This window comes from Chenopodium quinoa, unplaced genomic scaffold (genome assembly GCF_001683475.1).
Source record: "Chenopodium quinoa cultivar QQ74 unplaced genomic scaffold, ASM168347v1, whole genome shotgun sequence".
In the NCBI taxonomy this organism is placed as follows: domain Eukaryota; kingdom Viridiplantae; phylum Streptophyta; class Magnoliopsida; order Caryophyllales; family Amaranthaceae; genus Chenopodium; species Chenopodium quinoa.
The window spans coordinates 2,118,604-2,139,869 of NW_018743212.1; the positions used below are offsets into that span (position 1 = coordinate 2,118,604).

Sequence of the window (21,266 nt, forward strand, 5' to 3'; positions counted from 1 at the left end):
ATTCATAGTCAATAAAATTGGAAACAAGTATTGTTTATGTGATAACTTGTTGTTGAAGGGTTAAATTAGCAAGTTTCATGTGGAAAGAAATTAACTGTGAACTGTAATAGTAACAATCTATTGCTTAAAATTAATTAGAAAAATTAATCTAAATTAAATTTTGATACGAATTTTATAGAATAACAAACAATAGCAAATCAATAAAGTCAACTTTAATTAGTAAAAATCATCAGGTAAATAAAAGTGTGAAATAGACTATTACGTGCCTTTAAAAAAATCTACGGAGTAAAGTCAAAAATTTCCATAAGCATCTTCTAAGTTCTAACCTTGCTGGCTGTGATGCACGGAAACACTCTCTGGGTCAACGTTTCCGTTTCCGACATCATTTCTGTTTCCGAAACTCTGGAAACTTCTCCGAAACTTTAATTAAAATTAACCCTTAGAGATATGGATTTTAAATTGAAAAAACATTTTTCCACGTAAAAATTTGATTTTTTCAACGGTTAATCTCCTAAATATAGCCTAATTTATTGTATTTTTTGCTTGCTTTCTTTATTTTTCACTTTTCATTAAGAAAATATGTCAATAATATTGCCTTTTGAAGGTGATATTTCAAATTATTTTTCGTGTCTCCGTTTTCCATAATTTTAAATTTTTCGTTTCCCCGTTTTCTCGTTTCCGTTTTTGTTTCTCGTTTCCATGAAACCTAGCTTGCTGGTTTTTCTCATAATTGTTTATTAAAATTAATGGTTGGGTTGATAAAAAAATGAAATATATACTTCGTATTACTTTAAAAGCTATACCTTCAATTATTACTCCGTATTTTGCAAAAGCTAACGAATGTCCCGGGGATGTTGGATAAGATAATTAAAAGTAGAAATATTAGATAAAAATGAACATTAATTACACTGATCAACGCGTGATTTTGACATGCATTCCTAAATTAATACCACTTTAGAAAATAAATAAAATGCTTATCTTACGCCTCAGGTGCGTTCGTTAGCAAGATCCTTATTATTTTTCTAAAAACCCTACACTCATCTAATGCTAATATTTTTAACGTTTGACAAAAGCTACCTAAATGCTATCTCTACCACTAACTGCTATATGAAACACTACCTTACCAAACACACTTATTTTTCCTACTAGTGTTTTGACTTGGTCAAAACACTTACCACTACCTAAACGTAGCCTAAAACAAATATTATTTGTACTTTTCAAGGGAGCTTTGACTCGGCCTACTACCAAACAGGGCCTAAATGTAGCCTAAAACAAATATTATTTGTACTTTCAAGGGAGTTTTGACTCGGTTAATGTTCTTATATACGATAAATATTACGGAGTAGTAACTATGTAGCTTAGTAGCTCACTGGGGTCTAGAAAGGAAGCCGCATACCAGGTTTCATGTGAAAGAAAGAAGAAACATTCCAAAATTCCTTATATGGCATTGGCAGGCATACGTAAGGGTATTGCTTAGCCTAAGCATCATCAAATATGTACAAATAATACAGAAAATGACACCTAACGATTGATTAGGATTTCACCTCAACACCAAGCCAAATTTCTTTGACAAAAAACACCAAAGCCAATTTTGAAATGATGACATTAGGGACACAAACTAACTACAAACATTGCACATCACAATTAAAGCATTTAGATAATGTTACATCTAAAAAAAAAAACTATTGTTCCCCTTTTTATAGGATATGTATGCATACATTATTCACCAATAATAGTCATTACTTAAGGAAGTTTGTTAAATTTTTATACTACTATTATGAAATCGATCATACTAAGGATTGTGTGAGGTCAGTCAAGATGTATGTATTGAATAGTTTTCACTATGAAATAGATCTATAATAACTCAGTTTGAGGTTAGGTTAATATTTTTTTTTTTGGATAAGTTAGTTGATTAACTTCATGATTTATACTCCGTAATAAATTAATATGAGTCGGTCAAATTTTCCAAGAAGAAGGGAAATACTGTATTAGATAGGATACTACATGCCTATATAGCCCTCAACTACGACACTAAAATCGTCTAGAGAGAATTCTATTCAGTAACAAAGAATTTAACAAGTGTAAGCTAAATGTAACATGAACCTCCAAAATACCTTTCAATGGTACTAGGATTAATAATGAACACAAATGATAGTTTATTATAAAATTAGTTGACCATTGCAGGAGAATACTATCTATTTAAACGCATAAAGCTAAGCTAGTAATTCGTATGTGATATTTTTTTTTTATTTATTTATTTATTTATTATTATTATTATTATTATTATTATTATTATTATTATATTATTATTATTATTACTCTATACTCTTTTCGTTTTTCTAAATTTACTCTTATACTCCCACTTTTTGATTGCTGAAAAATAAGGCTCATACTCGTATTTTAGGATAGAGATCAATAGTAGCATACAAAATCCCAAACACCTTTCACATGTAACTTGCTATATAGTACAATTCTACTACAGTACTACTAATCAAATCAATACACCTTCCAACTAAAATTTTCAATAATGCATCTCACATTCAATAATTCACTAAATTAATTCCCCCCCCCCCCCCCTTCTTTTTCACAATTTTGATTTTAGTATAAATATCTAATGTTTTTTTTTTTTTTTATAATTTTTTTTTTTAACATAGTATATTTTATATTTTATTTTTTAGGGACAAAGAAAGAAAATAGAATAAGAAAACTTCTAGAAGGAAGAGAATGAAAATGCCAAAACTTAACGCTCGCTTAACCACCTATGGTCTGTGGATGCTAGCAATAAATTGCATTTGTTTATTACTAAATCATTTCATCATTATAGAAGGGTCCATATATATAATGGCCCTCCTTTCAATTCACCAACTTAATTTGATTATTGATATTAAATTAATTACTATATTCTCAAATTAGTTCTACTAATACCATTGCTCTTAATTTAGATGGTAGAACAAACCAAATTGCTACATATGAAGTATGATTTAACGTTGAAAGGTAAAGGTTCATGCATTCACCCTCAATATAATTTTTTATATTTTATTTTTGAAAAAAGAGAAAAGGAAAGTGCGATGCTACTTGGAATAATAATAACAATTAATATGGCCCCATGAATATAATACTTCATACGAGTCTATGTCATGAAAATGGACAATAATTATTCATCTTGTTGAAAATTAAAGAATCCATGCATATAGTTGGAACGAAATAGACTTTTCCATTTAATTTAATTAATTTTTTTGCTTATGTAGTTTGATTTAACAACCATTAGAATAATTGTAATTTGAATTAGGCCAACTTCGTTCTTAATCTCTTATTAATATGGATACATGCTCGAACACGTGTAATGTAATATGTTGATGTATGTATTCCTAAATATAACACACTAAGCTAGATAGTCGAGCCTGACATTAATCTCAGTTACTCATCAAATGATGACACTCAGTTCATATTATAGCTCTTCGAGCATCTTCTCTTTTCCATTTCTCCTTTCTTATTTGTAGGATTGTCATACATGAATTAGCATCTGTAAATTCTTTTCGAACTACTACCTATATGTATATTCACCTACTATATTACCTTTATAATATAAAGTAGGGCTTATATATGTATAAACACAAAACAAAAATAGGTTCAATGGCCAATGGGCTGGGCCATATAATATTAACAAGGAAATTAAGAGAATTAGGATAACTGAATAATAACATTAACAAGGAAATTATTAAGAAGGATAAGAAAGTACTAGTAACATCGAAGCTTGAAGGGGCATAATCAACCAAAAAAATACTATAAAGAATGAGAAATATAGTGGGCAAATGCAATGAATCAAGAGTGGAGTGTGGACCAGGTAAGACAAATTACAAATACAATTCAATGTGGCTTTTAAATTTTTATCATTATATTAGTCACTCGTGCCATGAGCATGACCCACACTAACGATGGGTCACGTGACTGCTTGAATTTTTTTTTATAATAGTCCCATTGCCAAACTTTGGTAGTCAAATATTGACCATGACTACCACACGTGTGCCATGAATGCTAGGCGATTGTGTGGATTAAATCTATAATTTTTATTCGAAATAGATTATTATCAAACTCAATGTAACGAGCTATATGTATTTTCTCGTCATTAAAAGTTCATCTTATTTTAACTTTTTTTTTTTTTTTTTTTTTGAATAAAATATGGAGTAGTTACAAGATTGTTTTTTAGTCTATTATCACTAATCTATAATTGGTTTAAATTAAGTTGTCCCTCCGTAATTAGGTTGTCTTTTTTCTTGTTTTTCTGTTTGTTTGGTTTTCTACCTCATTTGATTTATTTTTTTAAAAAAATCACTAATCCTTAATTGGTTGTAAATTTGTAATAACTTTCATTACTCACATTGTACCTTCTCGTTAAATACAGGTCTAGGCCGCACCCGCAAACTAAGATAGAGAGTCCACTTCACAAGATCCCAAAACCTTATAGTAATAGGAGGAGTAGCCCCTTAGCCGACACTTACATGTGTCATTCGATAGGATTTATTTTTAACAAATAAGATATTTTATAGCCTATTATAAGTTAAGTTTTAAATCTCATATTTGTATAATTCAAATGTAAACAAGTCGTGGACAATTGGAGTATTAACTTGTATTAACTTTCGATTAAAAACAAATAGGTCAAGTTTAGCGGTAAGGTTTGAGGTAAATGGTAAACGTTTTAAGACTTTTAACTCTTTTAAGTTTAACCGTGCCAAAAGGGCCCAAAACTCTACTAGACTACTACGAAAAAATACAATCCCTGCTCCCTCGCTCGTCAGTCACTAGTCTCGCCCCAACCTCTCTCGTAATTGATCAGGTTCGTTGTTTTTTTGCTCAATTTTCTTAAGAATGTTAAAGTTTGTCCATTTTATTTCGTAATTCTCTTTATTTGGTTGAATTTTAGTATGATTTTTGTCATTAATTTCTATATTTTCGTCGTGTTACTGAGAATCTTTTGATGAATTTATATGTTAATTTACACCATAAACTTACCAAATTCCGTTTTATGCATGTTGAATCTTGCAGAATTACATGTATATCTTACTGTGAATTTGGTTCTTTTTCTTGATTTTTCCCAGCAATTATCTTTTGTTCAATTTTGATTGCATCTAATTTGATGATAGTTTTAGAATTGCTGAAAAATTTCTAAATTGCACTTTGATTAATTATTGATGAATCTGCTTGCCTTTTATAGTTTGATGATAGTTCTTGAATTGCTTGTCTTTCAAACTCCTAATCCGCTGCAATTCTTCTCACAAAAGAGAAGAATTGCTTTTTATTTAATCAAGTAGTTGATTTGGAGGTCGCTCCAGTTAATTTCCGAGATAAACAAGTTCCGTTATCACAATGCAAGTGGCAGTTTTCCCTATTTTTACCACAAAACTTACACTTTTGCCTTGTGATGGATGGATATAAACGTGGATTTTCTCTTTGATTTGATGATTTTTAACCTATAATAATAAGACCAATTATCGAATTTATATTCAAGTATGGAAAATACAGTAGTATAACATTGGTTTAAAATTTATAATTCCTCATAATTTTAGGAGCACAGAGGATGGAGGTTGATGGGATAAATGTGGCGGAGGCGGAGGCGGAGGCAGAGGCAGAGACAGGGAAGGGGGTTAAGAGAAGAAGGTTAACACCCACTTCTAAATTGGAAGGTGCTAAGGAAGCTCTTATCTGGGTTCGTTTGAGTTATGGAAGTATTAGCGATGGCAACTTAAAGTGGTTTAAGATCAACATCTCAGGCAGTTTGCTTGAAAAGCTTAAGCAACAACGTTATTTATCATTGTCTTGTGATAACATAGAATGTGACATTGATCCCAATTTCAATGGCCCTTTTGATATCCCAAAACCCATTCCATCCCCTACGATTGATAGAGGTTTTAACAAAATGCCCCGTTGTGCTTCTATTGGATCTATAATGTACGCCCTTGGTGGCGAGAGAACTGCATTCGACGACATGACCTTACACCAGATCAAGAATGCTGCCTCAGGTCGTGATTGAGCCTGTTACTGGTGGCAAACCCTCTTATACCCGCCCTCCTAAAAACAATAACATCTATAATTCATCTCACCGCTTTCAATCTTTTGATTTCAGCCAGCCTCACCTTCAGTGTGAGATCAGTGGAAGCCCCCTTAATACTCCTCGCTACCTCCCGAAACTGGTTACCATTGATGGTAAGCTTTATATTTTTGGTAGTTATGATATTTCCGACGAGGAAGCTTGTTTTGCTGAGGTGTATAATCCCGACATCGGATATCGGGTGCCACTTCCAAAGCCTCCCTTTGGTAGGTTGTTTGACAATGAACTCATAGTTTTACCCATGACCAAGTATGGGAGGCTTTTATGTTAGGATACCGTTTCAACATAATATACACCTTTGACACACTCACATGGTATTGGCGTCCTTTCAACAATTGTCCAGATCTTGCTAAAACACTCTCCAGCTTTGGCGTTAGGCGTAGGACTGATGTTCTACTCTCTGAGTCCAATGCTGTTCTCTACTGGATCAGCCCAGGTGGGCGCTTATGTGCCTAATTTGTTGGATGGCAAGCATTGTACTACAGTCCTCTCTGGTTTTGAGAGTGAATATGTAAACCATGTTTTGAGGGACTACACTGCCCATCCTTTAGTGTTTCTATCCTTATCCAAAAATCTCTTTGCCCTCATATGGTGCCAAAAATGCTTGGATGATGATTGTGTTCTGTCATCTCGCTTGCATATCAAGATGTTGCATTTCAATACGAATATTGATACTGATTCTGATTCTGGTGACAAAATTGAGCCCTTTTTGGCTGTTACTATGGGGAAATGCCTGACTTATACGTTTCAGGACAAAAGTGCTATTTTAATTGATGCCATCTTGATGTGAGTTTTTCTGCATCCATCACTACACTTCCCCCTCCTAGCTATTGTTAATACGAGTACTATATTTTCTGTTACCTTCTATGGAGTACTTTCATATATTGTGTTGTGATTAATGATATTAACCTTGCTCTGAATTGGTAGATTAAGTATATTTATATTGGTTGCTTGTCTTTAGTTCTGTTTGGCTCCAAGACTACTGGTTTCCAATTGATGAAAAATGTTTTCTTTGGAACCATATTTACGTGCATGTTTCAATATTGAGCCTAAAATAATACAGGGATTGTGTTTGTTGGGAAAATGTTGTCTAAAACAAATAGAGAATGAATATAAGAGAAAATTGGTGGAAAATCTACTATGATTCTTCTTTTAAAGTGGGATTAGCAGTTTCAGTACTTGGCCTAAAATAATCTGGGGATTGGCTGCAATGCTTGTTCTGTTTATTATGTGATTCGGGGTCTTGGGCTGGTATGATTCATGTAATTTAAAGTCATTGCTAGAGTTGGTTTTAGAAATTTTATAATTAGTCAATTGCTATGTCCTCATCTACTGCAATCAGAAGGCATAGTTGTCGTGTCACAAATTGACTGAAGAACATGTGAGAAATTGGGTTGTAGGGATAGAAATCTTTACATCATGCTTGAACCGTCAGCTCTGCGTGTTCTGTGGAATTGTTTGGCAAGGTAAGTTTGCTATCAATGTGTTAATCCTTTTGGGTTCTCTTTAATTGGGCATTTAGAGTAGCAGATATAGTTACAAAACACTTTGTTTGAAGCATGATAAGCCTTGAAATGGACTTTTGCACTCTTCTACATAAAATATCTGTATGCAATTGTGCATTTCATTCCTCAGCTAGTATTGCTAACACTGGCATATTTTGTTTGTCCCTGAACTTGAATTTTCTACCTGTCAGGGACTCGGGGATAAAGATGAAGGGAAGATATCAGCTCCGTGGCCGCTGCCCCCTGGTAGCATAGAAAGCTGGCTGTTAGAGCATGAGAAACCATGGGAGTTGCTGCTAAGAGTTACATGTTAAGCCGGTGTATTAAGTTTATGTATATGCATTATTTTATTTTGAATATATAAAGTGAGACTTACTTGGAACTAATTTCTAGAGAGTTATCATCCATTTTAAGACTAGCAAGTTATTGCACGTTACGCTCAATTGTTTGGAGTAACTTAATTTGCGAAGTTAATGGACTAATGAAGGAGGCCTTCAGGGTAAAGTATTGTGAATTATGGCCTTAATTTGTAATTTTGGTGGTTGTGTTTATTTTGTAAGTAGCCCTAAGATGTGAAGACTACTACAATTTTTCTGGGCTTATACTAAACTAGGATTTCCCTTCTCAGCGTAATTGCTCGTCTTCTCAACTAAACAATAATTCTCATTAAAATCCTTGTCGACAAATAACAAGAGATTTTGGCAATGGAGTTGGCTATCTTATTAAAGTTTTTCCTAGCAAAATAAATCTAAAGGTACACAAAGCAAAATTACATCTAGATAGTTTTCTAATCATATTAGAATCTTTATTTATTTTTTGAAGACAAGCGGGAATTAGTATTAAATCAAATGAAGGTTTGCCAAAGTTTGAAAACTTTGGGGAAACAAACCCATCAAATACGCTCAGAGTTGAAATTGGTGTCCCATCTAGCAGCTAAGTGGGCAACCGTATTTTTTGCTCGTTTGCTTGTCTTTGTTTTAGTTATATTACTGTGTGTTGCTTTGTTTGAGATTTCTTCTCAATTTTACACCAAAAAAAAAAAAAAAAAAATTGACCCCCAAAACATTACCCGATCAATTTCAATTAAATTAGGCTTAATTCGACATTTAATTAACAATAGATTATTCAACAATTAGGGTTGTTCGACACTAAAACCTAGTTTAATTGTAGAGTTTAAGGCTTATTTGTTCTTTGTGTTATTCGCGTTTGAGGTAATCCTTCACCTTCTCTGCAATTTCTTCAAAGTTTACCATAAAAAGCTTGCAAATTTATGAGTAAAGCTTGCAATTGATAAAATTGGGTGAAAAATTAGCTTCTATGAAATGTAGTAATGGCGAGGAGAAAGAAGATAGAAGGGTGAGGCTGGGTAGTTAGGTCAACTGAAGTCAACATTTAGTTTTAGGTCGTGGAAAATTAATTCTCTATACTTTCTCAACCGGTCACCAGTCATCCGGGTCCAATAAAAGCGAATGGGTATAAAAGTTGGGATTATTAAATGATAATTGGTAGTTGGGATTATGAAAAGCTAATGGGTAAAAGTTGGGATTATTAAAAGGAAACTTTGTTAATTACTACCTAAAAAACAGAGGCTTTGTGAATTACTACCCCTAAAAAAAAGTTTTTAATTACTATCCCTAATTTACCTAAATAGGACCGATTACTACCCAATTGCACTTTCGGGTGACTTAACTCACCTTATGACGTCATTACTCCAATTTAACCACAGTTCACACTAAGTCTAATCTAATTAACCTAACTAACCCAAAAAAAAAAATACCCCAACTAATCTTACCCACATTAATACCTTACCTAACAATCAGAAAAACAGAAAGAAAAAAAAAAAAAAAGTAAATTCCCTCATCTCTCTCTTTCTCTCTTGTACTCTTCTTCTTCCCTAACAAAACTCATCTAAAACCCAGAATTCATGTTTGTGTTCGCAGTAATGCAATTGCATGCTTAAATTTGCCCTAATTAACAAAGTTACTTGCCTGTAAACAACATTCGTCGTGTATTGAGCCAAAAATGGGGAAGAACAAAGGAATTGCCATTGGAGGAGAAACGAGAAAGGCCCCTGTAATAGTTGGTTTCAAGTAAGTAAAGTTATTGTCTTTATGTGCTTAACACTGTTTAAATCATTTTGCATAATAGAAATTGATGAGTAATTGGAATGCGTGCTTAAACCTAGGTTTGAATTGATTTTTAATTGTATAATTGAGCTAGTTGTTGTTTATGGTGGTACTGTGAAATTACTTGTTTGATGCAATAGAATAGAAAAGTTGAAATGGATTCCTTCTTGTAACTTGTTGAATGCTTTTAAAATTGTACAGGGTTGTTCAGAAAAAAATTCCACCCTATATTGGTATTCGAATGTTTTATAGGGGGAATTTTAAGACCAGTAGGAGTGTGGTGTTTTGGGGTGGGGGTGAAATGTTGTTAGAGGGTCAGGTATCTACAAGGACCATGAGCATTGGGTCTTTAAATAGGCTTGTATTAGATAGGGTCAAAGTCAAATTTGGGGAGTACAAAATTTGGTACTGAAAATTTGGCAAGAGTTTGAACACTGGGAGAAAGGTATTGCTTGACCAGCGGGACATTGATAATCTGTTGAAAGGTGTTGGGCAATCAGATGTAATTACTTTGTATGTTGTGTTTGAGTGTGATGAATGGCAAAAGTTAAATGTGGGCCCTTATACAAAGTAATTCAATAATGGTAGGTGGTTCACAAAAGGATGATGTTTTCATTGAAAAACCAGCTCAAAAGATACCCTCACTTCAAAAAACCCTTCCCCAAAACACCCTCCACTACTAACAACTAATGTAGAAAGGGGTACCACTTCTTCAAACCCTCACCCAAACCCTTCTGTAAAGCCTACCTCTTCTCAATCCCACCAGTTCACAAGATCTAAACTACTTGTGAGGAGAAAAACATCCCAAAAAACACCAACTGCATCTCCTGTCAAAACATATGCACTTAGATCTAGCCAAGAAGCTCAGGTCATTAGTGAGAGTGAGTTTAGGAGGTACATAGACAACTTGAATACAAAGAATGATGTTGTGGCTGCAGAGAATAAAGGGAGTAAGAAGAAGGAGGATATGGCTGTAGAGAAGACAGGGAGTAAGAAAAAGGTATCCAGAAAGGGGAAGGAGGTAGCTAACTCTGTTCCAGAACCTAGGTCAACAGGTAAGAGAGTTTGGCTGGGTGGGGAAGAAGATAATGAAAGTGATAAGGATGGGGATAAGTTAGAGGAGGCATAATATTTGCTAGAGGATGGAGATGAATTGAGAGAACAATTTGAGGACAAAGATGAGTTTAACTATGAACTTGATGTCCTTCCATATTTAGATGACTATGATTTTGATTACAAGGAGGAAGAAGATTTGTTTGCTGATGATTTGGGGGCAAATATTCTAAACACTGTAGTGAGAAGCATTGGAGGAGTTACTTTACCTGCTAGAGAAGTGAAGGAAGTCCCTAGTAGAGTCACTAGGTCTCAAGCTAGGCTACAAGTTGACTTGGCATAACAGTCAAACTTAGGTGAGGAAATTGACTATGATTCTGAAGAGCCAGGAAGCATAGATGGGTCAGATGAGGAGGCTAACAGGACACAAACATTCAGCCCAGAAGTTGTTTTTGAGCAGCCAATTAAGCTCACACCTAGGTTAAGGTTTCCTTCAGTGAATGTGTTTAGAAAAGCACTAAGACAACATGCAATAGAGAACAAATATGACTACTACTTGCTGCACAATGGGAAGAAGAAGGTGACTGCTTACTGCAAAGATAGATGTGCTTTCCCATGAGACCCAAAAAGGTCTAAGAGAAATTGTCTTCAGCCTTTGTGCAAGTTCAATTGTGGAAAGCAACAAAGGCTACAACTGTGGTATGCACCTCATTTTCCTAAATGTATGCTTAAAGCCAGTGTTTGTTGTTGTAATTAGCTTAGCTTTGGTTGTTTGGTTTACTGTGATTGTGCAGCTAGAATTCAATGAGCATATGCAAACATTGAAAACCATGTCTGAGAAAGCATATGAATACATGTCTGCTATCCCCTCCTATTGCTAGAGTAGGCATGCATTTTCTTCTACCCCTAAATCAAAAATGCTTTTGAATAACATGTGTGAGAGCTTTAGCAATGTGTTAAAACAAGCAAGAGACAAACCAATTTTAACACACATGGAATGGATGAGAAAATATGTTATGCAAAGAAATTGTCAGAAAAGGGAGGGAGCTCAAAAAATGCAAGGGAGGTTCATGCCTTATGTTAAGAAACAATTTGATTGGGCTGAGAGAATTAGGAAGTACAACATACTGACTAGGAGTACAGAAGAGTTGTCTGAGGTTGAGAACAATGGAGATAGGCATCTAGTTGATTTGAATGCATGGAAATACAGTTGCTATTCTTGGAAGTTGACAGGGATACCATGCCACCATGCATATGCTTGTATTTTGTACATGAGAGGGGATCCAGAGGATTATGTGGATGCAACTTATTCAAGGGACAAAGTACCTAGCTGCCTATTCCCTTGTATTGATGCCTATGCCAGGGCCTAAGCAATGGGAAAAGACCTCTTTATTTGAGCCACTTCCACCCCTATTTAAGGTCATGCCAAGCAGGCCATCAAAGAAGAAAAGGAAGAAGGAAGTTGGAGAGGATGCTGAGAGGGCTGCTGACCTTGCAGAGAAGGCTGCAAGAATGGGTAGGAAGCCATACAAGTGTTCCAATTGCAAGCAATATGGACATAACATCAAGAGATGTAACAACCCAACCCTTGACACCTCATCTGAACCCAATAATAAGGGTGGGAAACCATTCTCTGATGACCCATGGGTGGTGCATAGCAAAGCAATGAGGGCTGTAGGGAAGGAAAAGAGGTCTAAAAACAAGGTACTTGTATTTCTCTTTTGGTGTTTTTGGCCTCCTTTACAAAGTTTTATTTCTTAATTTGGTGGTGGATTGTGCAAGGTAACAACCAGCAGGCAACACAAGCTAAGGTTGGAGCCCAAGCATCAACTGTCACAGTAGCAGGGCAGTCACATCAGCCTAGTAGTCCAACTGATGAAATGAGAGAGTAGTTGTTTGTTTAGGTTCAAAGTACAACTATTATTTAGTGTGTTTGGTGTAAGACTTCAACATTTAGGCAGTTTAAGTCCTATTTTGTAGTACAATTATGGCATGCATGCCTATTTTGCCAAGTTATGTTCAGTTTTGACTATTTGTGTTGGTCTTGGCAATTATAGTCAAGCTGTTGTTATTGTGTATGCTGACTTTACTTATCAAATGAATGTATTTACTTTGCTTTTCCTTTTTTTTATCTTGATTGATTTGGTTCAATTACCTTGATTTGCAAACAACAATATGAAAGTCAAATTCAAACCATCTTATTGATAAAGTTAAAGCACTTCCAAGTTACACTACACATAACAACCAAAGACTACTATCTTACCATTTCACTACCAGTTGCTTAGTTTGACATCTCCACAATTATGCTTCATCTTCAACATCACATACTTAGTCTTAATTTTCTTGGATTCCTGATTCAATGATGCCAATTGCTTCTTCTTAATCTCATTCTTTGTTCTCAGTTCCTGTCTTTCTTCCAAAAGCCTTAGTATGGTGTCCCTTTGCCACTGAGTCATTTCTTCATCATGCTAGTAAAAATGATTGCAACCCCTTGTGTTTGTTTCTGCATCAAAATCTCGGCAGACAACATATCGTCTTCCCGGATTCTCTTTTGTCCAAGAGGTTATGATTGAAGTAGGTAATCCACACCTAAAAAGCCTTTTATTGGCTCGAGCAATTTGCAAACTCATCTGCAACCAAACACAAATGCTAAATTAGGTTTGAATTGAAGGATTTATGTTGCTTAATTGTTCAATTCTGAAAAAAAAAATCCAAACTTTACAATAAACCCTAAAAATTAGACAACTTTACACCAACATTGAAGCAAATTAATGAATTACCTCTTAAGATGTCTTCCTCTTGCAAGCTAAACTGTGCGATGTGACAGGGAGATTAAAGATTTGGAGATTTGCAGTGGATAGGATGAGAGGTTTTGAGTTGGATATGGTGAAAGAGCTGTTATAGGGGTTGAATTGGGGATACTGATTTATATAGAAGAATTAGTTGGGGTAAGTTTTTGTTTAATGTTTACTGTGTTAATTTGGGTTAGTTAGGTTAATTTTGGGTTATTTAGGTTAATTAGATTAGATTTGGTGTGAACTGTGATTAAATCGGAGTAATGACGTCATAAGGTGAGTTAAGTCACCGAAAAGTGCAATTGGGTAGTAATCGGTCCTATTTAGGTGAATTAGGGGTAGTAATTAAAACTTTTTTTTTAGGGGTAATAATTCACAAAGCCTCTGTTTTTGAGGTAGTAATTAACAAAATTTCCTTATTAAAACCAAATTTTCCAGTAACTTAATAACTAATTAGAATTCTGCCACACATAAACTTAATACACCAGCTTAAAAATACAAGTATACAACTCTTGACAGCAGCTCCCATGGTTTTGAATGCTGTAAAAACTAGCTTTCAATGCTGCGACGAGCAAGACTGGTGGTACGAATAGCACCAAATTTACGTCGAAAAACATACATTTAATGGTGGTTCCCCACTTCTTCCCATGGATTTTCTTCAGCCACTATTTTTACAGCATCATGTTTATAATTTCAATAACATAGCGACATTACCACCAAATGTTGCAATACTTTATACTCGTAATAGTCTTACAGATTATATAGCATATGAAATTAGAAATGGAGAGAGTAAAACACAATATAAAGATTTAAGAAAAGATTCAATATATACACTACAAAAACATAAAAGTAACCTAGACTCCTAAACAAAATTGGACAAACGTTCTAATTTGCCTATAGTTTTGAGATAATATTTAACCGTAATGAACTTACTAGAGCCTTCAAGGTTTGCTCAAAATTATGCAAGATAATGCATGAGAAAATCCTACAAAAATTAATCATTAACCTACATAATGCTTTTGCATTAACCAATTCTACTTCATCCTCCTCCTCATCATCATCAGTAACAGGTTCACCATGAGATCTTATGTTGTTGAAAATGAGCAGCAAAGCACTTATTGAATTTGAGCAATATAAAGGAGGAAAAAGAGAGTCAAAAGATTTTACGTATATTTTTATGTACTTGGGATAATTAAAAAAAAAAAAAAAAGGATTCTTATCTCCCACAGTACTATCAAAGGTGATTCAATTTGTCTGGATCATGATCTGCACAAAAATAAGCAAAATGATTTGTTATTTGTAATTCGAAATAATTGCACAAGATATCATATTTACCTTTCACATACCACAAACCATGTTCATTCAAACACTCAATCAACTTTGAAGATGATATGGGGAGCTGTCCTAGCTTATGATAAAACACAATCTCACCCCATGTTTTTGAAAAATCATGGGAAACATCTCTAATAATTTTCTTAACAGTGTTGAGGTTTACATTTTTAGCCTTAGAAATTAGAGTAGAATATCATAATTTTGATAAGATGCAAAAAGTTCTGAAAGCTCCTAAAATAGAACATAATTTGAATATGTTTAAATTTGTTCACGTAAAGATTTTAAGAGTAGAATATAAGAGTAGATTACATTTTTAGCCTTAGAAATAAGAGTAGAATATCAGTATCTTAAATTGAGCTAAAAATAAGATCATAAGTCGCTCAATATTTTAAGTCCTTAACTAAAAATGTAAAAAATATTTTAATAAGAACGCGGACACATAGCCGAAAGATCTGTGGCGAATCTATTATTTTTATTAGGTGGTTTATTATATTAACAAATTACATTAAATTATTCATATATTAACAAATTACGTTAAGTTATATATTGAGATGATGGGTTTTTTGGATTTCGAGCAATATAAGTCTTTGTTTTCCATTTGATATTTGGATGATATGTAATTTCATTTTATTAAAAATTAGAAAATGATTCAATCAGTTTACAAATGTTAATAAAGATCATATTAAATTAGAGTTAATATATGTTCATAATATTCTAACAAACTAAATAAAATTAATTACAGAAGGAATCAAATTTTGTTACAATCTAACATATTTTACAGAAGGAATAAAATTTTGTTACAATCTAACAGCATTAAGTGGATTGTTAACTTTGACATATTGACATGAATTGTTGGGTAAATTAGAGCAACATTATCAACAAATCCATTATTGCAGCTCTAGTGAATTGGAGTGTTGATAATGGCTAGAAAAGAGTTATTGTCACTACCTTTCTTTTATTATTTAGATGTTCATTGCTATTGTACATGTATGATACCACGTATAAAGAATATTGAAATGATTATAGCTTATATTGCATAATACCTTCCCTATTGAGAGTGAGGGATAGCTTAAGTGGTTGGAGTTTTCATTATTCGCCCTTGTGGCTCTTTTAACACCAAAAAAATAATACCTCCCCCGTTTATATATAATACTTTGACTTTTATGATTGTTAACTAACCAGGGTCGGAATAGGGGGTCTGGGTGGGCCATGACCACCCCTTAGCAAAAAAAAAAAACAAAATGCTAAAGCCGAATTAAAAAAAAAGGAAAAACAAAAAAGCCCATATATGTTATGTGATGAGTCTATTTTACATATATTTTTATTCCCCGTCCCACGGTCATATTTGTGCTTATTTGAGCTCTACGGAGCTATTTTTATTACTAATATACGTTTTCTAGTGTTTTTGTAGAGTTGGTATTATTTTGTAGGAATTTACAGAATTATGATGATTCCCGAGCTTATTAGACCACTATAAAGATATTGGAGTCGGAACGTATTTTATGATCGTATATTTAAAGCCCAAGATCGAGTTGAAGAAATTTGGTTCGGTGATTCAGGGCTCGTTTAAGTGCGTAGGTTACAAAGGTCCAAGTTACTAGCATGAGTTCAAATAAGTATGACGGACCAAATTTATTATAATGGACGAATTAGTGAACAAAAGAGAGAATTAAGGCCTATAATTAATGGCCCAATATTGCAAATCAATGGACCAAGAACAGCCAGCTGCTGGGCGTGATTTTAGCGGGCCCGATCGGTCAGATCAAAGCAAAGTCGTTGGATTTGTTTTAATTTAACTGGAGATTGTTTTAGGAGGAGTTTGGGTAGGTTTAGAAGTGGACTTAGTATAAAACTCCTTTTTCCTTTCTTATTAAAAGGGGGAGTAGTTACGTAGGTAAGGGGAGGTATCTTAGATTAGCTTTTAGATTAGATAGTTTTTAGTTTTATTATTTTTGTTAACATTCTTTTAGTTTAGTTTTACGTAGATTAGTTTAGTTTTGTTCTTTTGATTAGTTTGGTTTTACTTTAGTTTTAATATATTGCTTTTACAGTAGCTTGTTATTGCTTCCTGATTATTTTTGTTATTATTGTTTTCTTATTAGTTTTATTATTATCGCTTTTAATCATGCTTTATTTAATCGCTTTGATTAGTTTAATTTTAATATGAGTGAGTAGAATTATTTCTGGGGTTTGTGGGGATCCATGAAATAATACGAAGGGGTAATTTATTATTGTTGATTATTGATGATTGATTATTGATTAATTTCCTATTGATTGATTTAATACTATGCAATTAGATTAGACCTGGTTTAATTGTATGAGTTTTGCAATATTGATTCGAGATTCGAGATATGAGAATTTATCCTAAAATTTTATCAATCATATATATATATACTAGTTTTGTACCCGTACGATGTCTAGATGATTGATACTTCACAATATTTAAAGTAATATTTCTTTTACTTTTTACCAATTGGATACTTCACAATATTAATATACACACATACATTCGATCCCTCGGCCTTCAGGTACGTTTTCGGTTTTCCGACATTTTTTTTGTTGGTGAAATTTCATTATTTTATTTTTAAATACATGTATTAGGGTTACATAATCAAAATTAAGTAATTAACTTAGATTATAATTGTATTACTTCGTACAATTTAATTTAATTAGCCATTAGAAAATATAATCGCATAATTTTATCATAAGTAACTATTAAAACTCAATGATACTATGTATTACTTTAGTATGTAATTGATCAAAATAACATTTTTTTTTCTAGGTTGAAATATGAAGAGAAAAACAATTGACTCTTATTTTTCGAAAGAAAGATCTCCTTCCTAATTAAACATTGAAGACCCATCCCCTAACGTGACTATCGAAACAAATGTTGATATAAATCCCGAGAATTTTACCCATGATGAACAATCAGCAAATGCATGTACAATTCAACCTACATTTAATATTGGAAATACTGTTTTGATGCGTGATGACTTTTATTCTATGAAACATTGAACCCTAGGAGAGCTCAGCTCGTGTTAAGTGATTAGTATTTTGTTTAATATATACTTCAAATTTTTACCGACCTTTTTATTCTAATGGTTTATGTTGAATATTTTTATACCTAGTTACATATGCATCTATGACTTGTCGAGGTATAGTTTTTAGATTATCAGTTAGGCCGGTTATCCCTTCGAAATTTTTCTGATTACACCACTGCAATTAACTGTATTGAACATACATAGAAAGTAATAAACCATACTTAAAAAGTAGATTGAGTTGTTGAAAATTTATATTGAGACTAAATCAATGACACTTTACATACTTTTTTATGCATCATTAAGAAATAAATACTATATGGTCAATTATCTAATGCAATAAAGTTTAAGCGTTGTACATACCTCTTATATAATAAAATATACAATGTCTTTTTTTTTGTTTTTTGTTTTTTTGTTTTTTTTTGTTTTTTTTTGGTTCACATAGCATTGTAGTGCATGCATATTACTGTCAATTATATTATTTATGATATAATTAAGTTCATAATTTTAATTAGCTGGTTAGATCACTTTTAGAATCATCGAAAAGAAAAGAGCATCTTCACCCTCGATAAACTACGTCAAACATATGTCATTAGCTTCATTAACTTATTGTAATTTGTGAATAGGATAATAAAAAGTCGTAAGAATCAGTGAATAAGGGCTTGTTTGATTGGATGTTGGAAGTGAAAATTTCCATGAAAACTCAATGTCCATGGAAATATAATTATTAGGAATTGCCAAATATTGTTTGGTTGGATGTGGGAATTTCTACTTTTTATGGGAAGTTTCATTTACCTAGGGAGGCTAGGTAAGTTAATTCCCCCATTTTGTGGGAAGTAGAAGTTCCAAAAAAGTTTCATTTCCTACATTATTGTCAACCAAACAAATATACATATATCTATTTTCTAGGAAAATAAACGTCCCATAAATTTATTAGCAACCAAACAAGTCCTAATATTATATATCGTAAGTATTAGGCATATAGAAAAAGTCCTCATGTAGTACACGTCACAGGTTATGATTACATATATAACAACAAAAGGTGTTGAACGTAATTTACACAACTTCAACCCGTCACTTTGGACCATCAAATGTATCATTTATATACTTTCAAGCCCGCCACCACTCATTAATAATATGAAGTATATATTCTCCGTATATACAAGTTTACTTAATTAATTAAGCTAATTAACATGCATCTATTGTAATATGAGTAATAAAGATTATAAACATTAAACACAATAGAAAATTGAAGCAATTCAAGCAACACATGAGGGTTAATTCTTACATTTTTTTTTCTTGAAAATTAAGGTAAGATTTAGATATATACTTGCATTTTCTAAAGGGTTAATACTAATCACAAAATATTCATATTCATATACTCGTAATAACGTATGTGCAAAATTGTGCATAAGAAATCATAAGTTAAGCTAACACATCTGACATCTCGTTCCACTTGAATAAGGCGACCATCTCTTCAAAGCCAGCTGGAGCAAATGCATGCATCAAGTGCCTCAGTTAACTGCCAGCGACACAACAAGTTTATCTAATGCTTAACGGGGCGTTTAGTTGGAGAGATAGAAATAAGAGAAATAAATGGAATAAGGATAAATAATTTTTATCCCATGTTTGGTAAGTATGGGAAACAAATTAGGAATAACTAATAAAATTATAAAAATACCCTACTAACTTTTACCCTTTCTCCTTACCCTTTCAATTTCATTAAGGGTAATTTAGTCTTTTAAAACTCATTTCTTATCCCTTTCCCTTATACCACCCCCTTTAGTTATAGAAATGGAGGGATAAGTGGTTGTTTTTATTCCTATTCCTATCTCTATCCCTAACCCCCTTCTAATCCCAATCTTTCTAAACAAACACTACATTTCTTTGATCCATATTTTTTATCCTTGTCCCACTTCTTTTATCCCCCTAAACAAACACCCTCATTTTTTTTTTGGTGATCACGAGGGGCAAGCCTCAAAAAAGGAAGTACAAAGCTAAGAACTAGAAAGAAAAGAAAACCAACAGAGAAAAAGAAAGAAAGAAAACAAGCAAAACAAACTAAAAAAAAAAAAAAAAAAAACTAGTCACTAGCACTAAGAAGCATCCGGTATCATCCTAGGTCTCATGATGCCATCCAAGTCCTCCAATAAAACGGCACGAAGCTCCAAGACCGCCTCAAAAATGACTAATTTTTGACTCGAAGTCACTCCAAAGTTGACTAACCAATTTGCTACACGATTAGTCTCTCGGTAGCAATGACTTATCATGATTTCCCAATCACGCTCAGAAATTAGAGTCTTACACTTCCGGATCAAATGATAAAAAGGAGAGTTGAGGGGAATCGGATCCGCCAACATTCGAACTATTGTGCTTGAGTCCACAGTTAGTTGGACTTGTCGATAACAAACACCCTCATAGGGGATTGATAGGTGGAATAAGGATAAATAATTTTTATCCCATGTTTGGTATGTATGGGAAGCAAATTAGGGATAAGTAATAAAATTATAAAAATAGCCTTACTAACTTCTACCCTTTCTCTTTACCCTTTTAATTTCATTAAGGGTAATTTGGACTTTTCCAACCCATTTCTTATCCCTTCCCCTTATACCATCCCTCTAGTTATAGAATTGAAAGGATAAGTGGGTGTTTTTATCCCTATCCCTAACCCCCTTCTAATCCCCATCCCTCCCAACAAACACTGCTTTTCTTCTATATCTATTTTTTATTCTTATCCCAAACCTTTTTATCTCCTAAAGGAACACCCTTTAAATTATAGGAAATGACATTACATACACACCTATATCAGTACATCATGTATAGTATATGTTGTTCACTCTTAAATCTTAATTGTAAATTTGTAAGCATAAAAAAAGATTTAAAAAAAGCCAATCCATAAAAGAATTGAAATCAACATGCATATTAATAATGTATATATAAAATATAGCCAGGCATGCAACAACACTTTTACAATGGTGGCAAACATACTCTAAAATGAGATTTTCCATCCCTGAAAAACCTTCCAATACATTGTACAGTACAAGATATCACATCATCTACAATCTCCACATCACACACTCTACATTCCTTTCTTTCGTAGATCTTCATAGGTTACCCTTCATCAATATTTTCATAACCTACCCATATGTCAACTCTGATATTTTTTTTCATGTTTAGTTAACATATATATCCATATTTTTTATTTCATATCTTTTATACTACGTAATAAGTACTTTGTATCTTTAAAAAATGATGACCTTAAATAAGATGAAATATACTATATACAAGGAAAAAGAAAATAATGTTGTTAC

General features: G+C 33.1%; 1 protein-coding gene across 3 annotated transcripts; it reads left to right on the forward strand.

The window, feature by feature from the left end:
- The first annotated feature begins 4,625 nt into the window (after window positions 1–4,625).
- On the forward strand, window positions 4,626–8,244 carry LOC110734367. Of its 3 annotated transcripts, none has more exons than XR_002513799.1 (3): window positions 4,626–4,834; window positions 5,573–6,892; window positions 7,803–8,244. XR_002513799.1 is itself a non-coding variant. In XM_021914499.1 (3 exons), exons 2-3 carry the CDS (start codon window positions 6,495–6,497, stop codon window positions 7,864–7,866), a joined length of 462 nt encoding a protein of 153 aa, XP_021770191.1. In that variant the 5' UTR covers window positions 4,632–4,834; window positions 5,565–6,494; the 3' UTR covers window positions 7,867–8,244. The 3 variants fall into 3 exon arrangements, 1 of the variants encoding a protein (XP_021770191.1); XM_021914499.1 differs by having other exon boundaries at window positions 4,632–4,834; window positions 5,565–6,892; XR_002513800.1 differs by lacking the exon at window positions 5,573–6,892 and having other exon boundaries at window positions 4,639–4,834.
- Window positions 8,245–21,266: the final 13,022 nt, after the last annotated feature.

Excerpts from the sequence above, each read along its gene's own strand:
- LOC110734367 (XM_021914499.1), top strand. The coding sequence starts at position 6,495 with ATGTTCTACTCTCTGAGTCCAATGCTGTTCTCTACTGGATCAGCCCAG. Across the intron at positions 6,893-7,802 it reads TTAATTGATGCCATCTTGAT|GGACTCGGGGATAAAGATGA; the intron begins GTGAGTTTTTCT and ends TCTACCTGTCAG.